Source organism: Microcebus murinus, chromosome 12, assembly GCF_040939455.1.
Source record: "Microcebus murinus isolate Inina chromosome 12, M.murinus_Inina_mat1.0, whole genome shotgun sequence".
Classification (NCBI taxonomy): domain Eukaryota; kingdom Metazoa; phylum Chordata; class Mammalia; order Primates; family Cheirogaleidae; genus Microcebus; species Microcebus murinus.
In genome coordinates this window covers 12459793-12482882 of record NC_134115.1, presented here as the reverse complement: position 1 = coordinate 12482882, position 23090 = coordinate 12459793, and the positions used below count along the sequence as shown (strand labels likewise).

The window sequence follows — 23090 nt, the reverse complement described above, 5'->3', positions numbered from 1 at the left end:
TGTCCCACCCCCCCTTCCCCTTCTCCTCCACTTCCCCTTCATTCCTCCCCCCTCCCCCCAATTGTTCTGCTTGCAGCTTGCCTATGCCTGCTTAACCATGCTGCGCTGGGACTGCTCCAAGTCCCAGGGTGCCGTGGGGCTGGCTGGTGTCCTGTTGGTTGCACTGTCAGTGGCTGCAGGATTGGGCCTGTGCTCATTGATCGGAATTTCCTTTAACGCTGCGACAACTCAGGTACTACAGGAGCCATTCATCCACTGTCCCTTGACAAATGCCCCTCCCAGGCTCGGCCCAGCCAGCCTCCTGCGTGTGCATCTCACCTAAAGGGCGTTCCAGGCTTTTCCACTGGGATGCCTGTTGTCTTAGGGGAGTGTCATCTCTAAACGGGCCCCTCGGGCAGTGGGCGCAGACCGATAGGCTTGTTGGTTAATAGAGACATTTCACTTACAGGAATTTATATCATCTACTAGGGTCGTGGTTCTCAAACCGTACTGGGCATTAGAATCACCTGGAAGGTTTGTGAAAACTCAAGATTGCTAGGCCCCATGCCCAGAGGCTTCTACTTCAGTGGGTCTGGGGCCGGGCTGAGAGTGTGCACTTCCAGCCTGTTCCCAGAGATGCTGCTCCAGGTGTCACACTCTGAGAACCATCACTTTAGATGAGTTAAATTCCTTCTCATTTATTAACTTAAAAAAATTATCATACATAGACCTTAGAAATAGAAACATACAAGGTCTACTGTGATCTGAAACTGTTAGACGTGGGGGGTGTAAACTATCAGATAAATTCTTCGCTGTCAGGAAATATAATCTCTCCTTTGTGGAACCGCTACGGGCACTGGTGGCTATGTTTTAAGTATTATAGCTGGAGAATTATCCGAATTTAACCTCGCATGTCTGACGCCACCATCCTCTGTTTTCGCTACAGGTTTTGCCATTTCTTGCTCTTGGCGTTGGTGTGGATGATGTTTTTCTTCTGGCCCATGCCTTTAGTGAGACAGGACAGAATAAAAGAATCCCTTTTGAGGTAATAGAAACACAAAAGAAGAAAGCTTTGGGGGCACCCACAGCTCCCTCTCCTCCTGAGTATTTGTCCTTTAATTTTTCTCAATCTGGCCAAGTAGAGATTTCAGTCCCATGTGACATTGACATGTTACTGGCCCTAAGTACATCTGGTAAGCTGGAAGAATCTGAAGACATGTATCGACTGCGGAGAAATTCCAAGAGCTCCATTTGGAGAGCCTTTAGGAATATGGGTGTTTATTTCAGACACTTCATACTAAATTGCTGTACTTTTCCAAACCCATGTTTGATTCTCTGGGATTTTATGTCACTTTGCCACCGCCCTACATTTTAAAATCATATTAAAATTTTTTCTTAAGTCCTCATCTTGCAGCTTTCTGTTTTGGGCGGGGATAAGCACGAAGAGCACGTGACTGCATAGACAGGACCGAATGGTGCTGGTGCTGGGGGGAGGCAGCCACAGCTCCTTCTTGTCCCCTACGCCAGCGTCGTAAACTGTAGCTGTGTTATTTTGCTGCATATCTGAACTGCTCACACAGTCTGTGCCCTTAGCGCTGTGGTGTCTCGTCCTCAGGACAGGACCGGGGAGTGCCTCAAGCGCACAGGCGCCAGCGTGGCCCTCACGTCCATCAGCAACGTCACAGCCTTCTTCATGGCAGCGCTGATCCCGATTCCCGCTCTGCGGGCGTTCTCCCTCCAGGTGGGTTTCCCGTGGTGAAATCCGTGGTGGTTCCAAGCAAGGTGCCGCTGACATTCAGTAGCATGCCACTTTGTCTGGGGCGCTGGTCAGCTGGGTGGATGCTGCTTTAAGCTGCAATCACCCTGACACTCCCTCTAAAAAATAGATTAGGTTCTAGGGTTCTCTCCTTCCTTTCAAGCCCCATAGCCCAAATACCTGTTGCCTTACGGAGTTGCCCTTTCCTTCATAGTCAAAGTTAAATAGTATCAGGCCATTCCATGTGGTCCTCTGGGTTCATCCCTGCCCAGCCAGCTTATGGGCCATCTCCAGCTTCTAAATACTTCTCAGTGTCTGTGGTTACTCTGCTCCCCTGATGGCCACCTCAACCCAACATGACACCCTTTCTTTTCTTTCCCCAGAGGAACTCCAACCCAGGGCAGTTGTGTAGAGCAGACTTTATTGACATATAAAGATGAGGTTGCATGTAGCCCAGATGAGATGGTCACTGGAAACTGCATGTCAGATAGCACCATGGGACAGTATTGGCCAGTGTGCCTTGGAGGATTTCCTGCAGGGTGTTCCTTGGAGCGCTCTTGCTTCCCACCTCCCTTTCCTTAGCTGGCCTCCATCTCTCCTGTCCCTCTTCTCTTTGCTTTTGGTCCCGTGCTCCCCCCACCACCTCAGGCTGCCCAAGGAAACTTAAATTTTCTCTCGCTTTCTTACACAGAGCATATTGACTCCCTCGGGATTTGTCCTGTCCTTCCAAACCAGGCCCTTTCATACTCAGAGGTCATAGAGCTATTTTTCTAAACAAACATTCAGCCTACATGAACTACAAGCATGGAGAGTTCCCTAGAATGAGGGTGCAGTTACAGTTCGTTCTGTGCTTGGAGTAAATTACTGACATGGCCCTTGAGCTACTTGAAACTCATAAGAATCCTGAGATCAGTCCACATAGCAGATGAAGCAGAGACTTGACCAGTTCATGACGTGGTCTTCCTGAGCCCAGAGTGGTCTAGGGTTTCAGTATCTCAAGATGTTACTGGAGTTTTGTGAGTTAATTTCAAATTTTAAAACCTCATTTGTTTTTAAAGAAAGATGAAAGGAATGTTGGCTTTCCCCTTTCTTTCTTTCTTTCTTTCTTTCTTACAATATGATGTATAATGAATGAGATGGCCAAGTTTTTAAAGGAAACGACTCTGGGGTCACTTTTTAAATTGTTACTACACCCAGTTCATTCACACTGCCTTTATTCTCTTTACTCACCAAAAGGTCCTGAGAATTGTGACCAGCAGGAGAAATGGACAAATCATGAATTAGCCTTGTCAACAAATTTGGCTCTTTCCTTAGTCTTCATATTCACCATATAAAAAAGAACCAATCAATCATGTATTTGAATTTCATTTCACTGATTATCAATAGAGGCCTGGGCAGCTGACAATCCTGCTGGGTTTGGGATTTGAGGCATACTTAATATTTGATGTAAGATATAACATGAAAAAAGATTTTATGCCAATCACCATAACCACCAGCTCCAAAAGAAAAATGAAAAAACAAAAAAAGAGTTTATTTGTATTATAAACATATGGAGAATAGTGAGCGAAATCAGTGAATAAAGTTCAAATCTGAGACTGGGACCTAAACACAAGGAAAGTGAAAATATATCTAACTGCTTAGAAATATGAAAGATGAGTCAAAGATGCTCACTAAATAAATGGTACAACTAAAGTTTTAGAATGCCTTTTTGCATAGGTATGCAACTGCTCCACACCCTCTTGTATCCCATTCTTGTTTCCTACACAGTAGCAGGTTCTGGTCTTAAGAAATTGTTTTAAGAGTCTTTTATTAGTGGGCCCCTACCTCCTTGCTCTCTCTCCTTTCCCCTTTCTTCTCTGCTTGCCTCTCCCCTTGCTACCTTTCTTATCTTCTCACACTCCTTTCCCCTCTCTCTCATTCTCTCCTCTCCTCTCTCAGTACATTCTGATGATTCAACAAGGCAGACTCTCCTTTAATGATATCCTATGGTGTGGTGGTCTGAAAAGCTACCTGAGGTTTCCTTACGAGGAGTAGCCTTTTAGGAAATCCAGTACGCTAAGTTCTCCCAAGGTAAGCACCTTACAGAGATAAAATGAGTACTGTGGGTTTTGCATTTCTATTTTAAGCCACTGGAGTATCACTTTAGAAAATTGCATCTACAGCTTCCAAGAGTCCTCATTTATTAAAGAATGGCTTCCCATGACACTCTGGTTCATTCTCTGTCTTAAAAAAAAAAAAAGGGAAAGAAAACATCAGAAAAAAGGAAAAGAAAGAAAGCATATGCAATGATTTTTGCAGTGGCCTTCAGGAATTTTACCCTGTTTTCCTTTGAGTATTGACATTCAAAATGAACCAGTAGCTTCTCTCCCTTTAGTGAACTGTGTTAAATTGTGACTGGGTATTCATTTGTGTTTATATTTGTAAGATACTACAGATTGAGCATCAAAAGGAAGAGACCCAAAGTGGTTCTGCCCAATAATAAACCCATGTTACCATATGGAATTTTCCCTGTAGAACTTCCCCAATTTTGTAGCCTGACCAAAATAAATAGATACTTATTTTTTTCACAAAGAAATTATCTTAAACCTCCTTATGAACCTTTTTCCATCTGTCCAGATGCTACCTGTATACCAAAAAACACTGCCACCACCTGTAATTCTTTGGGACCAATGCCCTGCACTAGGGCTTGCTGATAACCCAGTAGTGTTTCTTCCTCAGTGAAAACTCCCAGAACAGAACCCCTTGCTCCAAATGGCAAGGGGCTGTAGACTGGGGCCCCCTCTGCAAGTGTGTCAGCCATAGATGCTTTGGGGGTCGGGATATTTCCTGCAGGCACAGTGACTAGACTTGTTTTTGTTTTTTTAGCAGCAGTCCAATTTCTCCTTGGTAAATGGTAACTAGAACTGATTCGCAATGCAGGATCATCCCTGACATTGCTCCTGATTTACTTAGAATTTCTTAAACTCCCCATGGCCTATGTGGCGACTCTGGTCCCTGATTGAGAAATCCTTGCTGTTTTTACTATTTTGTTGCACTTTGGGGGATGTTGAAGTTCTGCTATTTTCTTTTCAGAAAATGTTTCTCCCCATATACATAGTGTATTTTTAGGAAATGAGTTAGGTGGGACTCTGCTTTGGAGTTCTTCTCTCATCCCTTCCTTTCCATCACGAATGACAGGGCAAGGTGCCCGTCAGAGTCCTCTGATCAGTGAGGCCGTGTTAGAGAAATTTCCCAGCCACTGTGGCAAGCAGCAGCGTTGCCCTGGCCACCACCTGTGCGTGCACCAGCGTGGCTTCCTGTTTCAGAGTCTCTGTGCTCCGTGTCCCTTATGAACTTCCGTCCAGCGCTGCTTCTCTGCATTTTACTCCTGAATTCTAAACATGCCTGCGATGTAAAAAGCTAAAAGGATTCTGCCCCCAGGGTGATGTTTTCCTGCAAATGGACCATCTCCTTTAGAATCACACCTGTTCTTCCCAGCATCCCCTACTGTCTGATGGGTCAGGAATCCTAATCCAGGCCACACACTTCCTCTCAGACAAGAACTCCCACTTCTCAGTTGCACTGAGGGCTTTGCATGAACTGATTTACTGGTCAGTCCCATACAGGTGATGTTACTCTGCACCTGGGGGATCTTTATTAAGGTAATAGTGCCGACAGCAGTAGGAACATCTGCCCCCGAGTTGCTGTGGGAAGTGAATGCATCCAGTATTAACTACCTGATACTCATCGCTTCTCCTTTCACTTCCCCAAACTGAGTTTTAAATCCCAGCAGCACTGAGCAACTTGAGACAGTGTCCAAGAGGGGATGTCCCCCTCTGGAACACTGCCTACCCTGTTGCCTCCACACACAGCACCTGTTCTTCCCCGATCCTGCCCAACCTCTTTTTCATCTCCTGAACCCCGCTGAAACATCTCCCAGGAAACTTTGCCTGACCGACCCTCCTCACCACGCCACGCTGACACTCGCTCCCTCTTGAGCTGCTCTGGAACCCGGTCCCTGCTTTCATTACTGCATTTACTGGTCAGGACTGTGATTTGCTGTGTCGGTCCTTGAGAGCAGGATTTTGTCTCTGCGCCTGCAGCACCCAGCACGTTTTAAAGTATCCGTCTCTTAAGATAGATTCTCTAGTCACAGCAGTGACGTGCTCATCCACACAGGCCTGCCACACTGGTCTTTAAAGTGCCTTGTGTGCTATAAAGTGCTAAGTTAACATGCTTTACATTTTTGAATTGATGAGTAATTTTTAAGATAGACTAAGAAGAAAGGGGTTAGGTAATTTTTAGATGGAGACTTTGGGGTTTTTTTTATGGTTTTATAGACTTGACAGGAAATTAATTATCGAAAGGCATCTGTCCAGAACCCGGGCATGCTATTTCACCTTGAGCATAAATTCACAGTTGCCATCAAAAGCCCTTTGTGGAGTTCTCCCTTGATTTTCTTAGGTACCAGTTGTAGCCAGGTTTTTTCTTTTCTCACCCTGAGACATTAACCCAGTTTGAGAAGGTCTTTGAGCTAAGCAGTTCTTTGGAAAACCTCATAAGAATTTTTCGTTTTTTAAAAAAAATGTCTGATTATTTCTTGGTTACTTAGCATTCCATTTCCATTTTTCTGTTCTGCTTTTTGCCATGCTTTTCTGAACAGGATAGCCCTTTCAACTGTCCTCTGTTGACTTTCCCCTATTAACAGCCCAATTTTGTAATTTTTACTAGGTCAGCAGGAGTTTTGCCAAAGCACTACAGAATCTAGCCCCGTGTTTATTCTAGGTTATGGAGTGACTTTTGAATCTGTACTTATTTATTCTGCGTCCTATAATCACACACAGGAATTTCTTTCTGCTTAACTCTCCTTGACCTTTTATGTTACTCACCCGCACACCCCACAGGCTACTCCAGAGGCTATTTGGAATGTGCCTATTAAAAACCTCAGGGGACGTGTGTGAAATTTTATTTCATGTTTTAAAGGTGACATTTTGATATACTCGATCCACTTTATTATACGGATCTTTAAATGCAAAGTCAAGGTCGCAGGAGCTCTTAGAAATGTTCTGGAACGGAAATGCTGCTTTTTGTTTTAAATTAAAACATCTCGAGTGGATTCTGTTCTGCCTGGGTTTGGTTTGGTTCGGTTAGTTTGCTAGCAAGACATTGGTAGTTTAGTTCCTATTTCGTACCTCGTGGGTTCAAGGAATTTATTAGAGATGGAAAGGATAGGAATGAATGGGCCCATTCCAGACAAACGGGCTCTTAATGATGGGAGAGGAGCGAAATGGCGAGGACCTCTAACAACCCTCTAAACACCTTGATAGGGTAGGTGAAAGAAAAATGTTGTTTAAAAACATCTTTATTTTCAAGGCAGGCCCCCTGGGAGGAGGCATATTTGTGACCTCTAAATTTTTTTTTTCTGCTCTCAGGCGGCAGTCGTAGTGGTGTTCAATTTTGCCATGGTTCTGCTCATTTTTCCTGCCATTCTCAGCATGGATTTATATCGACGGGAGGACAGGAGATTGGATATTTTCTGCTGTTTTACAAGGTACGTTTTCAGCCGCCATGCCCTTTGCTGGTTGGGTACAGAGTGGTGCTGTCAGAGAACTCTCCCGGTCTGTGTACTTACGAGGGAACGTAGTTAACAGGTTTTGCACGGATGCAATGGAGGGAGGGGGGAGATGCTGGACAGAGGGTGCTTTCCTTGGGGAACATCTGAGTCCCCGGGCTTCTCCGCGCCCCCAACGAGCATTCTCACAACCCCTGAGGTTCCGGTACACATGATCATTTCTTCTGTCGTGAATGGATATTGGTGATTATTGGGAATGTTTTATATCTCTGCATTAGAGCACAACAAGGTTGAAAAACACCCATTAAGGACAAGAATATAGTTCTTTGGTAGTGTTTTTGTTTTGTTTTATTTAGAATCATGCTCTAAAGGGGATAATCATCATGTAACTTGCTTTCGTAAGTCAGATTTAGGATCAGTCCTCCATTTGGCCTCCTTACTCATGTCTATGTCCAGGTCAGTCGGGCGATGTTTGTGGAGTCTGGTGGTAGGATGGATGGTTGGTTCCTCCTAAGTCACAGCTGTGTGAGATGGGCAGTCTCAGTCACTGGCAAAAACAACAGCACCGTTTTCCCTTGTTTCAGCATTACGTTGCAATGCATCTCCCCTTTTTCCAGCCCCTGTGTTAACAGAGTGATCCAGGTCGAGCCTCAGGCCTACACAGAGACCCACGACAACACCCGATACAGCCCCCCGCCCCCCTACAGCAGCCACAGCTTTGCCCGCGAAACGCAGATTACCATGCAGTCCACCGTGCAGCTCCGCACAGAGTACGACCCCCACACGCACGTGTACTACACCACCGCGGAGCCGCGCTCGGAGATCTCCGTGCAGCCTGTCACCGTGACCCAGGACACCCTCAGCTGCCAGAGCCCCGAGAGCACCAGCTCCACAAGGGACCTGCTCTCCCAGTTCTCCGACTCCAGCCTCCACTGCCTCGAGCCCCCCTGTACCAAGTGGACGCTCTCATCTTTTGCTGAAAAACACTATGCTCCTTTCCTCTTGAAACCAAAAGCCAAGGTAATCTACCACAAGTCACTGCTTCTAGTTTCCTTCTTTTCCATTAAAAAAATAAACTGATTAAAGTATGATACATTTCAGGCCTCTAAAAGAATCGATCCATGTAGAGCTTGGGGCCGTTTCAATAAGCTCATCCTCCACAGGAGTGAATCTCTATGTAGCGAGTGTTTCTATGAATTTAGATCACCTCCTTACATTTTAAACTTTTTTTTCTTTTTTTGAGACAGGGTCTTGCTATGTCACCCTGGCTAGAGTGCAGTGGCACCATCATAGCTCACTGCAACTTCAAACACCTGGGTTCAAGTTATCCTCGTGTCTCAGCCTCCCAAGTAGCTGGGACTACAGGTGTGCACCACCATGCCCTGCTAATTTTTTCGATTTTTGTTTAGTAGAAGCAGACTTGCTCTTGCTCAGGCTGGTGTCAAACTGCTGAGCTCAAGCAATCCTCCTGTCTCAGCCTCCCAGAACGCCTTACATTTTAAACATTTTTATTCTTTATAAGGTTCTTTAAGAATGTGATTACTGTGATTTTATCTTTTTCCCTCTGGGAGAACACCTCCTACATGCTAGATCAGGGCCAGTGTAGTGGTGACATGAAGATAATAACTAAACAGCTTATCTTTGTCAAGGAAGAGTCCGTGACATTTGGGTGTGACCTAATGCCTCTTATTCTGTTCCAGGTCGTGGTGATCTTCCTTTTCCTGGGCTTGCTGGGGGTCAGCCTTTATGGGACCACCCGAGTGAGAGATGGGCTGGACCTCACAGACATTGTACCTCGGGAAACCAGAGAATATGACTTTATTGCTGCACAATTCAAATACTTTTCTTTCTACAACATGTATATAGTCACACAGAAAGCAGACTACCCGAATATCCAGCACTTACTTTACGACCTTCACAAGAGTTTCAGTAATGTGAAGTATGTCATGTTGGAAGAAAACAAACAGCTTCCCAAAATGTGGCTGCACTACTTCAGAGACTGGCTGCAAGGTACGGAAGGCACTGCTAGGGGGCTGTCTGTCCTTTTGGTCTTTTGTGTGTTCAGCTTCTACGAGTTCCCTTTATTCACTTAAGTAAGTGCTAGATCATAACGTAACGCTGACATGTTTCATTGATGACTTCCGAGTGTTGCTTGAAATTCTTATATGGACCGTTTCTGCGGCAGCCTCCCAAATCTAGCTTTTACCTGTGAGACAATGCCAATAATTCAAATGAGTGACTCAGGAACTTCTGTAAGAATTTATGAGTACACATTAGGAAAAGGGAAAGTGTATTATAAAGTATGGAGCCAGATACTTCTGTTGCTCTTTGCTTTTGGATGGATGGTGGCTGTTTTGGTGACCAAGTGAAAGCAAAGCGTTGATGGAATTCCTAGGCTGATCTGCTGCCAAATTATAGCTTACTGCACCACAAGAGTTTGGATCAGCAGTGGATATAATTCAGAATTCCGTATTTTGACCGTCTTTTAAAAAATTTATTTCTAATTTCATTTACTATTATTTCTAATTTAGTTTATTTAGGGCAGTTTTGTGTTCACAGCAAAATTGAGCAGAAAGTAGAGATTTCCCATTTTCCCTTTCACACATGCATAGCCTCCTACTATACACATCTCCTGCCAGAGTGGTGCATTTGTAACAGTTGGTGAACCTACATTGACATGTCATTATCACCCGGAGTGTATAGTTTACATTTGGGTTCATTTTGATCATTTTTTGATTTGGCAAATGAAGTAAACTTATAAATGCTTAATCACGTTTGACATCATTTCATAAATAATTGAATTCTGCTTTAAAATGCCTTTCTTGGCTTCTGAACTTGCACTTACAAACATTTCTAGGAATATTAGTCAACTGGAGAGAAAAAAATTGTCTACATTTGCCCCTGACTGCTAACTGACTGAGTATAAATGTATGCAGTGATTCTGAGAACATCTGTTCACTTAATTCTGCGTTGACACATGCAAAGTGAAGTAGAGAATCAGGATAATTATCCAACACAATTCAAGCAAAAATGTTATTACTGGAATTCCCAAATCATTATGGCACCCAACATTTTTTGGCTTAGGTTATTCAAATGATTCTCTTAATTTCCCACTTAATTAGTCTTGTTTAAACACAGATTTAAGTGCCCTTTTTGGTCTTAAGTCAATACACTTGTATCTGAAGATTAAGCAGCCAATTTCCCTGTGAGTTTGTATGAGATGGTAAACAATTTGAGGTTGATTGAGCATGGTTCCACACAGTTTCTGGCTTTAACTTGTGTTACTAGGATTTTGTTCATACATGTATACCAGATTTGATTTTTATTTTGGAGGAAGGTGAACAGAACAACATGCTATGATTATTATTTTTAATATGCTTCTGAGATGAATTTGAATTTGTTCCAAGTCTTAGGTTTTCACATTTAGTTTTAAAAGGTTTGGGGATGAGTTAAAAGAATGAGATAGTGGAGAGAGTCCCTGCTTTTGTCCCATTGGCCAAAGACATGCAAATAACTTGTGACAAATGACAAAGAGATCTGCTGTGCACTGCCAGCATCTGAGCAGAGCAGGGTTATTGTAGAATGCATTTCAGTGTCTTCAGCCATTCCTTCCGATGCTCAATATGGTGTGCTAGGCAGGGTTGGGGAAGGGGGCAAAGGAGTATTGTCTCTAGGCAATGCAGACCGTTAACCTTTTTATAGAGTAGTATAGATTATCTCTATACTTTGTTTCCTTTACCAATGTAAAGCAGCAGGATTTGAGAATCTTTTTGAGACAGGGTCTTGCTTTGTTGCCTGGGCTAGAGGAGTGCAGTGGCATCATTGTAGCTCCCTGCAACCTCAGACTCCTGGGCTCAAGAAATCTTCCTGCCTCCCAAATAGATGAGGACTACAGGTATGCACCACCACACCCAGCTAATTTTTCATGGTGGGAACCTCATTGGTTTTTAATGCACTTGCCATTAAAACCATGTCATCACATTGGTCTTTATCAGAATTCCAGCAGTTTGTTTTTGTTTTTTTTCTTTTACTAATAAAAATACATAATAGTATATTCAGAAATTATCCCACATGTTACATCTCCAACATACATGCAGATAAGATAAAGTGAGAAAACCTGATGCACAGGTCCAAGTGGTGTTCCTTTTTATCTCACACCAAATTATGCAAATAAAATTTTGATTAACATTTTCTTTTTAGGGTCTCATATCTAAAGAAAAATTGGCAATTGGGATCATTTCTTTAGCCCAGAACTTTACATGAGAAAATAATTTTTAGTATAAAATATCTATAATAAGAAGTACTGACTAAATTTTAAGGTTTTGCCATGAAATAAGTGAAATGTTGCCAATTTCTATAGTGTATAAGTGTCAGAATATAAACTCTTGGCCAAGAGACAACAGAAGCACATCTGTGTCCCTTGTTTTGTGTCCAGAGTCATATATTGTCCATGCACTTAGGCCAGCCCAGTGTCACTTGGACTTTTTGGTAACAAGTCAGAAAACATTATACTAGTCATGAGAGGACTTTTCCATAAAATAGATGACTGTTTCTTGTTCATTTTTGAGCCCCCAGTAGAGTGGCACCTAAGAGACCAGTGGGTGGGTAATGAGTTGAATTGCCAGCAGGGTTGACCTCTCGTATCTGATCTTTCTTTGTTTCACCCTAGGGTGTCCCAGCAAATATCTTAAAACTGCCCTCAGGTTGTTGGGGCATTCTTGCTCCCCCAGTTTGCCACCAGATGTTGGTACGGGAGTTAACTCTGCTAATCTTATTCAACAAACACTTCTTGGGTACCAGGGTGTGTTCAGAGCGGTTCGGAGCACTGACTGGTCCCAGCTGATTCTGGAACTGCCTGAGTTTAAGCTTAGATCCAACACTGACCTGCCGGCTGGCCTTTGTCAAGTGCTTCACCTTTCCAAGCCTCAGTATCCCCATCTCTAAAGTGGGAGTGAGCACTGTCTCATGAGGTGGTTGTGGGACTTAAACAAGGGCTGCTGGGTGAGAAACTAGAAGAGCCCAGTGTTCCCTAAGCATGGCTGCCCTTGGGAACTCACTGTCAAGAGGGAGAGGGTTAAAGTCCGCTGTGTGTCACGAAGTGATGGAAATTCTATTGTGGTGAGGAAAACAGACCAGGCCTCCTTTTTGCAGGGCATAGGGGGAGCGGTTGTTTTTCCTCTCCTGTTTATGTTTTTCAAAAATAGGGGGAAAAAGGCTTTCAGTAATAAAATAACATCTGTTCAATACGGCTTGCGTGCCTGCCTTGCTATGAAAAACAGGCTGAGAGCTGGGAGTGCAGCCGACCCGGTGGTCTCTCCCTGCCCTGTCTCCCCTCTCCCACCCCACAATGGGGGGGGGGCTTTCACCACCAAGCCCACCATCCTCGCCCCCAAATTGCCCGTATAACCAGCAGTGTTGGAAGGGGGACTTAGTTTTTTAAAAGAGAGAGAAGGGGCCTGCGATCCACCTCCATGGACCCCCAACTTCAAGCCCCACGAGCTTAACCATTCTGTGCACTAACACAACCAGATTTTTTTTTTGTTTTTGGGTCTTTGAAGTCATCCAAGGCATGTCCCGAAATGAAGTAAGCCCTTCTCCCTTCTTACCAGCCGTGTCTAACCCATACATGTACAGCTTGCTCAAAAGCTGTGGTTTCCTGAGCTGCCTGGGCTTGGGAGTTCTACTTGGGAGGTGACTGGGGGGGGGGGGCCCTCCACGGAGAGTGCGCCAGCCAGCGCTCAGACCCTAAGGCCGGGTCACCAGGGCCCTGTTTTCTCTTCCAACACGCTTATCTCTTTACAGCTGTAGCCAAACCGTCAGGTCTGTAATGATGGTTTTGATTACAGAGGCCTAGCGCAGCTGTGTGTGGTGGGCTGGTGGACGCCCATCCCCCAGGCCCGAGCACGCCTCCCTCCCCCTCCCCGGGCTTGCGGTTTGTCATCTGTTCTCACAGAGCCTCCTTGTATTGGCCTGTGGCTTCCTGTTCTCAATCGGATCCAAATTTACCCTGTGAGGTATTTCCCCACGAGTCCACACGCGATCCTTCCCTTCCTTCCCCCATGCCCCTCTCCCAAGGAAGGGTGGCGAGGAGGAAGAGAACAGGCGAGAGTGAATAGGTGTTGGCTGTGATCTTTACACAACCTGGCAGCGGATCCCACAGCTTGTATTAGCTCCACAAGTCGAACAGATGGAACAAATTGACAGAATCGTGTTCACTCACCCTGGGCTCCAGAAGCGGCTGAGTTGCTGTTTGAAGTTGGGAGTTTGAATGTGTTTTTCCCCCTCCGAGTGGAATTTCTGGCTGTGTTGAAGAACCCGTGCTTAGCACCCTCTGTGGCACGAAACAGTTAACGAACCTGGTGTGTGCCTTTCTCTTGCTTGCTTTTGGAATAGTCATGGGAGAAAAGAAGAGGAATTAATTTTTTTAAGGTAAAATATATATCCTTGTTTCCTAGAAACAAACATCTCCCTTTTGCCCTTTGGAGCAGTGATTATTAGCAACCTGCAGCTCATTCATGAAAGACCTGATGTTACCGATTGGAGGGGAAGTAAAACACAGAAGAATGTTTGGGGTTCATGTCCATCTTTCCTCTGTCCTGCTCCCCATCCTCAGCCCACCCCTAATGGACCAGGGTCATTCTAGTTAAAAGTTGTAACGTGTTACGCACTTTTGCCTTTTCTAGGACTTCAGGACGCATTTGACAGTGACTGGGAGACTGGGAAAATCATGCCAAACAATTACAAGAATGGATCGGACGATGGGGTCCTTGCCTACAAACTCCTGGTGCAGACTGGCAGTGGCGACAAGCCCATCGACATCAGTCAGGTACGCCATGCGGGTTCCAGGCCGCAGCTGAGCAGAGCTGCGGGGCAGCTGCCCTGCAGAAGACTGGTTGATAGCATGCCGTCCCAACCCGAGCTCTGGGGAGGCCTGAGGCATTAGCAGCTGGTAGAAAGAGTACTGACTTGGCTCCAATTCACCTCCTTCCATCCATGCATTGTGTGACCTCAGACAAGCCAGTGAGCCTCACCATCCTAGTCTGTCAGGTGGGGACAGCTGTGTTGCCTGCCTCCTGTACAATTGTCAGAATAAAGGGCAGTCCAGACAACGAGGGCTCTTTCAGATGGGAGAAATGCTGTCAACGTTATTCCTCCAAAATCTAGTCCTTGTCACCGTGTTGGTCTTGGCTGTATTAAAACATGGAAAGGTGGATTTGTTGGGTGGCAGTTGTTTAGATGAGCAGAACAGAATTTGGGGTGGGTGGATGAGTTAGGAGATTGGAGAGGTTACTAGAATGATGGGAGGATTTGTTGCATTTGGTTTCGTTCACTCTGTCCTGAGTGAAGCAAATGGAAATGAAGATCCTTGCCATCCAAGTGGACTCGCGGTTCTGCCCACTCCCCTACGTAAGAGGAGCTGTTTCTGTTTGGTGGTTGTGTTCTCCACCTGCATTTGCCCCTTCGAGAGGCTGGGGTTCCAGCATATCCCTCTTGAATCCTCAGGCGTGTTCAGGAACGTGCGGGGCTCTTCAGCTTTCAAATGGGTCCCACGCTCCCGCCTTTGGCTTCCACAGAGCCTCTTTCCTTGCTCTGGGTAGCCTGCGTGCTGTACCTTCAGGCAGAAAACCGTCATGCTAATGATCTTCTCAGCAGCTCTGTTTATTGTCTCCCCTCTTTTGCTGGCATTAAAGGTGACAGATTTACAAAGTACATTGTTCAGAGTTATTATGGAGTGTGAAACTCGTTGCTTTATAGCAACATGCAGCAGGCTGTCAGTTTGGCAAGGGCGTGGGCAGAGGAGTCTGCCTGAGGGATGGCAGGGAGATGCTGAGGAGCTGAGCTGGCTTGAGGGACGAGGGACTCCATGGGACGAATGTGATTGGGCCAGGCCCGCAGATACCATTTCCTCCGCCTGGGAGGGAGAAGATCGTGCTGCATGCACGGAGGCCGTGAGCTGCACTATGTAATTCCAGAGACGGTTTGAAGACATACAGTTGTTACATATCCTGTGGATTAATTCAATCCAGATCCCTGAAACCTAGTTCTCTCACTCTCTTCCTCCATGCTTTCTTCCTTTGCTCTTTCCCTATTAATTGTTGTCACTGGTGTTTTTCATTTTGTTTAAAAAAAAAACAAAACCAAAACTAAGAAACAAGGCCTTGAATCTAAAATAAACAGGAAACACAATTTTTCTATGTATATGAAATATATGTGCACACACTTAATCTCACGGGACTTTTCACCTAAGCAAAACCCCCAAGGCCTAGCGTAGACGGAGCACCCTTGGCCACGCACAGGGTCCAGCACACTGAGTGTGACCACCTCTTGGAGCTGAGATTACCTGGAAAGGCCTCGTGTGTGCACTACTCTCTTCCACTTCCTTGCATTGGGCATTTTTTGAAAACACAGGTCATAGGAGGCTAGTGTTAGCAAAATTTATACAGATGTTGTTTTATTTTTATAGCTCTCCTCCATTTACTGGGTGGCATTTCCTTCAGTGTTAACAACGGAGGTTAACTGCACACAGACGTGTATGGGGATTCTTGCCAGGTTTTTTTCCCCCTTCCCCTCCTATAAATATGTTTCTCCAGATTGTTCATTCTCTGCCTTGGCTGCAGACAGTCTTTTAGCATTCAGATTTAATTGGTTCAGCCAATTCCTGGGCCATCTGCAGAACTGTGTGTTTGTTATAAACACACTGATGATTGCATCCTCCGATAAGTACGCTTTGAAAGAAATCAAAGGTGTTCTGATGGGATTTTCAACACTTTCAAACAGTGGGCATTCTATTCTTTGTTGTAAATGCTGGTGCAAAGCTCCGCTTCTGCTCTCTCTAGGCAGGAATGTGTTTACCCGCGGCCCCATTCTCAAAAGCCTCTGTTCTCCCCATTTTTGTAGTTGACTAAACAGCGCCTGGTGGATGCAGATGGCATCATTAATCCCAGCGCTTTCTACATCTACCTGACGGCCTGGGTCAGCAATGACCCCGTGGCTTACGCTGCCTCCCAGGCCAACATCCGGCCTCACCGGCCTGAATGGGTCCACGACAAAGCCGACTACATGCCAGAAACAAGGCTGAGAAGTAAGTAGCACTCCGTCCACTTACCCTGTTTCTCCAGAGCTCAACAATAGCCCTCGTCCCTTGACACTACCCAGGGTTCAAAAGTGTAAACAGAACAATATATTTCTTTTAGTTTAAAACTCTGGGAGACAGATGAGGATGTGTAATGGAATACAACCCCGCGCTCTATCACGTTGAGAAATAAGACTCTCTAATCTCTGTCTGTAGCTTTGCTCTAAGATGCTCATCAGGCATCTCTCTTGAATGCCAGCTGTTCCATGTGAAAGTCGGGGATGCCTCCAGGTTGAGTGTTATTTTACTATTGCAAAGTTCTATCGCTGGGGATTATATGTTTATCTTAACTTTGTCAACTCTGGTGTTGAAGGGATTTTTGGCACGTTGGGTCATTCCCATAAGCCACCAAGCACCTGTACTCTGTCAAAGCTGTTTAAACCGGAGCAGAAAAGTCTGTATACAACAGTGTCCTCTTCCTTTCACCTCTCAGCCCCGAGTTTGAAAGGTGGTTCTGTGTGGATTTAATTTGCATTTATGTTAGAGATATTAGTAGCTTGTACATTGGATATCAGGGCGAGGGAGGATGTGAGAAAGGAGACGGGGTCCCCTTGCATACATGGCCGGGGAGTGAGCGAGTTGTGCTTCCCTGGATCTAAACCCCAGAGCCCTGTGGCAAGCAGCCAAGGCTTGTCTTAATGAAAATTTATAGTTGAGATTATAATAGGGCAAATCATGTTTAGCAAGTCAACTGAATGACCCCAAAGGGTCTGGAACACACAACGGCAGTAACTAAATGCTTGTTGTGTGAGGATTTCTTCCCCTGTTGCTGAAGACTTAGCATTGCATTAGAAAAGAAGCATAGAAGGTTTAAATTTGTTCGATCACTAAAAGGATAAGTTAAGCATTTTTCTCAGGAAAGCATGGCTCTGGTATTATTTTGCTCTCAGAAGTGATTGAATTAAATAGTTCGAACTTAGCATTTTCATGTGTGCCACTAGAACAAAAAAATGTTCTGAAAATTTAAGTCTGGAGTTGTTTAGGACCCACCCCCCCCACCCCCACTTTTACAAAGACTGGCTGCTTCTGGAAGATTAAAATCAAAGGTTAAAAAATACACAGATCGTAGGCTTCTCCCCTGCCAAAGGTTGATTATTGTTTAAAGTTTTTTAAACCAGATATGAAAATCGTAAAGACCCAGAGACTTGTCATCAGCAATTGCTTCTCCTTTGTATTAAAAGAAGTGCAGCCAGTAAGCTTCCTTGCAGAGTTCTCTTTTGATCACAGCAGTGGAATCCTTGCAAGCAGTCCCTCCACCCTGGACCCTCTGTTAACATGCGGCCTTCTCTGTCCAGTCCCGGCAGCAGAGCCCATCGAATATGCTCAGTTCCCATTCTACCTCAACGGCTTGCAAGACACTGCAGACTTTGTGGAAGCGATCGAAAAAGTAAGAACCATCTGCAACAACTACACGAGCCTGGGTCTCTCCAGCTACCCCAACGGCTACCCCTTCCTCTTCTGGGAGCAGTACATCGGCCTCCGCCACTGGCTGCTGCTGTCCATCAGCGTGGTGTTGGCCTGCACGTTCCTCGTGTGCGCTGTCTTCCTTCTGAACCCCTGGACGGCCGGGATCATTGTGAGTTTATTATAAGGGTCTTTGTGGAAGTCAAATTCCTTTCAGCATAGCTCTTTCTGCAGCCAGGAAGTTTTGTTTATGTCTGGGCCTCTGGAGGAAGGTATAGATTGCATCATCCATAATATATTTATTCTACTTGAGGTGGTGAGGTTCATGGGTAAGGGTAGAGCCTCTAATGGCCTTAATCTTGTGTGCCCTCTCCTATAGCTTTAAGATTTTTATGTAAAGATAGGAGACTTTTTAAAGCTCACTTTCCATCACAGCTCTGAGTGTTAAATAAAAACACTCAATGCATAACTAATTTTTAAAATTCAAAAGTGTCATTTGGTGACCTCATTCAGACCTAATAGTACACAGAAAGGTATTCTATATTTAACCAAGAGGGATAATTACAGAAGTTAGGATAGCGATATATGGAGAAAATGATTTTAGAAGGGGTGTTGTGTATTTTAACTCCTGGGGGAGGGGAATGATAAACTAATACTTCTAACCTGGTTTTTGGCATCCATTCTCCAAAATAATCTCAGATTTGAAATAAGTTTCATATCGAGTCTAATAAAACCATGGCAGTGTTTAAATTCTGTGAGCTGTGGTATAGCCTTTAAAATGCCAAAATTATAAAAACAGAGACCAGGTTTTGTTTCTGCACTGTGAGTCTGTATAGCAGGTATGCTAAAAGGTAAATGTTTAGTCTGTGGGAGTTTTTGTGGCACTCAGTGATTGATGTCATCCACTTCTTACTACTCCTCCCCTCCCACCCACTACCCTTGTCCACCGCCCCAGGAGAAAGATCATTTTTCTCCTTCTCTTCCATCTGTGTAAAGTTTGTTGTTTTATTTGTATTTTTTCCCCTTTGGAGCTCCAAAGGACTCCAAAGTCTCCCCCACAGATTTACTTTCCATTTTCCCCCCAAATTTTTTTTACAAGGAAGATGAAAGGCAAAGAGAAGCTTTTCCTTGGATTCAACAGGTTTGCTTTGTCTACCCACTTTTCTCCAAAGTGCAGGGCCCTGTAACCTGACCCACTTAACTGGCTCCCAGACCATCTTCACTCAACCCATGGGCTCCGAGAACTTGTATTCACCCCATCTTATCAGCTTGCTTTAGGATGTAGGCCTAGCCAACCAAAAACTCACTGATGAGTCAGTGCATGGTCTCTGATGGTTAAGATCAAACAAAAGGAAAGCTCTTATTTTAAAATACATGAAATTTATAGCCAAGTGATGAGTCCATGATTGTTAATTCTATGTAGGTTGCCCTGGTGGAGCCAGGTAGGAATTGTTTTGCTTTCTAGAGCAGGCATAATGGAAAAACAATTTGCATTAGAATACTAAACTTTGCCTTTATGTACTCCTTCTCCAGTCCTAGAAATTGGTGTCCCAAAGTCCCCCCCCTCCTCCCAGCAGGCAGCTGAATTGGGAAGTACATTTAAAGCAAGTTAGGACATTCGTTGTATCGGGGTCACAGATGTTTCTCCTTTGAGAAAAGGAGGCCACCTAGCACTTTAACAGCCTCCACCGTCTACAACGCCCAGAGCGTGCCATGCCCTCTGCCTCACAGCTGTGTGCCTTCTTCCAGGTGATGGTCCTGGCCTTGATGACCGTCGAGCTGTTCGGCATGATGGGCCTCATTGGCATCAAGCTGAGTGCCGTGCCCGTGGTCATCCTCATCGCCTCTGTTGGCATCGGCGTGGAGTTCACCGTTCACGTCGCCTTGGTATGGGAAACTTTCTGAAAGAGCGACCTGTTTCCTTTCAGCTCTTTCATTCTAAGTGGGCACCTTTGGATTCTCCCCAGGCGTCATGGTGAAAAGGCTTCTAGAGTGCCAGAGTTCCCTAGGAGTGGCTGAAAATTTTCTGGATTCCTAGGAGAGGGTGGAAGTTAAATGTTAGCTGGGCCCTGTCCGAGGTAGGAAGAGTCCGGGGGGTCAGAGTAGGCTGGGGAGGGTCCCGCTCCTCCGATGTTGACCGTCCTCACCATCATCACAGATCCCGGGGTGGTCAGCTGTGTTCCCAAGATGGGTTGTGTGTGTGCGTTGGCACACGTACACACAGCTTTAGAAACAACAGTAATAAAGTGGGGATAAAAGGAGACCACACTCACTGTGGCATGGGGGAGAAGGCAAAATCAAGGGTGAGGTGAGCTGGCAGCTGAGGAAATGCCCTCAGGGCTATGAGTGCAGGCTCCAGTGTGCAGCCTAGAAGAGCTGGCTCTTCCACCTGAGCCCACCCAGCTCCTCGGACCTCCCAGCCTCTGCACTCGTGACGGCAGAAAGCAATAGAACCGGTGTTGCTTTCAACGGGAATTGTTTTCCCCTCTCTCTATGCCTGGTCCTGTGAACACTTTGTTAGAGGAAATTTAACTTCAGGAGGAGTCTCTCAGAGACGAGTCCATTGCATGCATTTATCAAAGAATTATCCAAAAACCTCATAGCTGTGTGTAAATTATGTTCCATCTGCAGATGTGCTTGTAGCCTAAGTACTTGGCGTTGTTGGTATGCATTCGATAAATATTTATTGACTCAATAAATGCTGATGTTTAGAATACCCTAGCTAGGAAACCTAGCATTGGCATTGTTAGGAAACCTAGTACTTGGCATTGTTAGTATGCATTCGATAAATATTTATTGACTCAATAAATACTGATGTTTAGGATACCCTAGCTAGGAAACCTAGCATTGGACTTAGACCAAATTGCTTTTAGCGTTGCTTTTGTAATCTCTAGCATTGATTTTTCCTTGGGCTCAACACATGGCATATGCATGTCTACACAGATGCTGCCTCTTTATGCCTTCTGCAGTCTCGGGGCTATTGTTTGCAATGTTTGTGTTTCAGAGAGAATGTTTTGTGAAAGTTATCCCACTTTTCCCCCCAATGTGCAATAAAGAGTTGATAACATGGAAATAGTATTCTCTAAATTTTGAGCCTGCTCAATTATTTTCTTCCATGAGCTGGGAGGAGGGAGATGATTTTTTTTTTTTTTAAAGACAAGCACACACCATTCTAGATTTTAGAAAGCCCATAATTTCAGTACTATTTCTTCAAAAAGAAAAATTTGCATGTGAGTTAAGAATCCACAAACCGTGATACAAATGAAAGTCACCCTTTTTGGTAGCTAGCATGGCAAACAAAGGTGTCCTAGAACAGATTTTTACATTGGAAATGCTAACCACAATCTTTAAATTGTAGCTCTTCTAGTCTGAGTCTTTTTCAAGGGCACTATCCAGTATGTGAAATTATATTTAAGGCAGGCAGTCATTGCTCTTCTGACAGGGTTTGTGAAATGAGGGCATAAGGTTGGTAAAGAAGCCTCTTCTTCTGTGAGAGACTTTAAGAAGTCGAGGGCTTCCTGTTCACCTGCTGTTTCAGTAACAGAAGCTGCATGCAATAGGGTAGACACAGCTTGCCCCTATAGCCCCGTGGTCTGAATACGGCACAGAGCAGCGTGGTTCCAAATCACCTTGGTGATTTCTCCCAAGAGCAAAAGGCAACTCTTCTTCTGTTAAGAACGGTCATTCCCACCTGCACTCGAATGTTTATAGCAGCACAATTCATAATTGCAAGGCTGTGGAAACAGCCCAAGTGCCCATCAATCCAAGAATGGATTAATAAAATGTGGTATATGTATACCATGGAGTACTATTCAGCTCTAAGAAACAACGGTGATATAGCACATCTTATATTTTCCTGGTTAGAGCTGGAACCCATACTACTAAGTGAAGTATCCCAAGAATGGAAAAACAAGCACCACATATACTCACCAGCAAACTGGTATTAACTGAGCAGCACCTAAGTGGACACATAGGTACTACAGTAATAGGGTACTGGGCACGTGGGAGGGGGGAGGGGGGAGGGTATATACATACATAATGAGTGAGATGTGCACCATCTGGGGGATGGTCATGCTGGAGACTCAGACTTGGGGGGGGAATGGGCATTTATTGAAACCTTAAAATCTGTAAATAAATAAATAAAAAAAGAACGGTCATTCCTGTCCTTCCACAGGGTAGATAAGGGATAGGAATGTACCTTGCAAAGGCTCCCAGCCCTCTCCTCTCAGCATATCCCAGAGCAGCCTAAACTTTCAAGCAGAGAGGGAATTGGTTGCTGGTCCAGCCCTCCCTGCTGGGGTCACACTCTCTAACCGACAGTCTCATACGCCAGACCTTGCTCCACAAAGTTCCATTTGGTATCAACAGCTGTCTTGACCTGGAGGAGCTTTAGGAATGCAACAGAGGCAGAGATGTATCCATATAGAATTGGAATGGCTTTGATTTGAATTTACAGTCCTGTGTTTTTGTTGTGATATCTCCGTAGTGCCTAGAGGTACTATTATAATACATTGGTTTGAAACATTGGCAGAAGTTCTCCCCTCAGCCTAATTGTGAGGAAGTATATTTCAACACCTGGTTGCTTCTGACACTGAGCTGAGCCCTTTCAGAAGCCTTTGACCATCCAAAACATTAGCCAGAATGCTGTTGCTGTTGCAGCTAGAGGTCCCCCATCCAAATGGTGTGGGATAATGGGGGTGGGGGGAGGGGACTTAAAGGCAAGTAGCAATGAAAAGACAGGAACATTTCTGCTTGTTTTTGTATAGTTTTGGTTTTGCTTTGTTCAAGATTTATATCAACACCAAATATAACTCAATACCATGAACAGTTCATATTACTATAAGCCTAGATTTAACCTGTTGACCTATCCTGATTAAACGTTCCAGTAGCTAAACAGTAAGATGTAAGAAGTTCTAGAGAGGCAGATTAAAGCGGCTTGTAGCATTTAAGACAAAGCTGACCATTTAGCATGTAAAGTCCAGGTTCCGATAACATGAATTTTCTCGTTGCACAGGCCTTTCTAACAGCCATTGGTGATAAGAACCGCAGGGCTGTGCTTGCCCTAGAGCACATGTTTGCACCCGTCCTGGACGGTGCTGTGTCCACTCTGCTGGGCGTGCTGATGTTAGCAGGATCTGAGTTTGACTTCATTGTCAGGTAAGCAGGAATGTAAAACGGCTGTCATTAGCTCATGTGGTCTTTGTCGCTTATTTCCTTCTCTAGCTGGTAGATTGCAACATCTCTTCATTGAGACTCTATTCTTTTGA

General features: G+C 44.8%; 1 protein-coding gene across 5 annotated transcripts in view; it reads left to right on the top strand.

Moving 5' to 3' along the window:
* The window catches only part of PTCH1 (patched 1), a 61232-nt gene that overhangs the window by 29558 nt on the left and 8584 nt on the right, over positions 1-23090 (top strand). For 4 of the 5 annotated variants that reach the window (XM_012748196.3, XM_076008557.1, XM_076008555.1 and 1 more), the window contains 11 exons: positions 77-232; positions 926-1024; positions 1595-1720; positions 7147-7265; positions 7904-8306; positions 8987-9296; positions 13970-14112; positions 16185-16368; positions 17715-17995; positions 19573-19710; positions 22838-22980. In XM_012748196.3, the coding sequence (XP_012603650.2) occupies positions 77-232; positions 926-1024; positions 1595-1720; positions 7147-7265; positions 7904-8306; positions 8987-9296; positions 13970-14112; positions 16185-16368; positions 17715-17995; positions 19573-19710; positions 22838-22980 (2102 nt within the window). The remainder of the gene's footprint in view (positions 1-76; positions 233-925; positions 1025-1594; positions 1721-7146; positions 7266-7903; positions 8307-8986; positions 9297-13969; positions 14113-16184; positions 16369-17714; positions 17996-19572; positions 19711-22837; positions 22981-23090) is intronic. The other variant, XM_076008554.1, reaches the window with a different exon arrangement.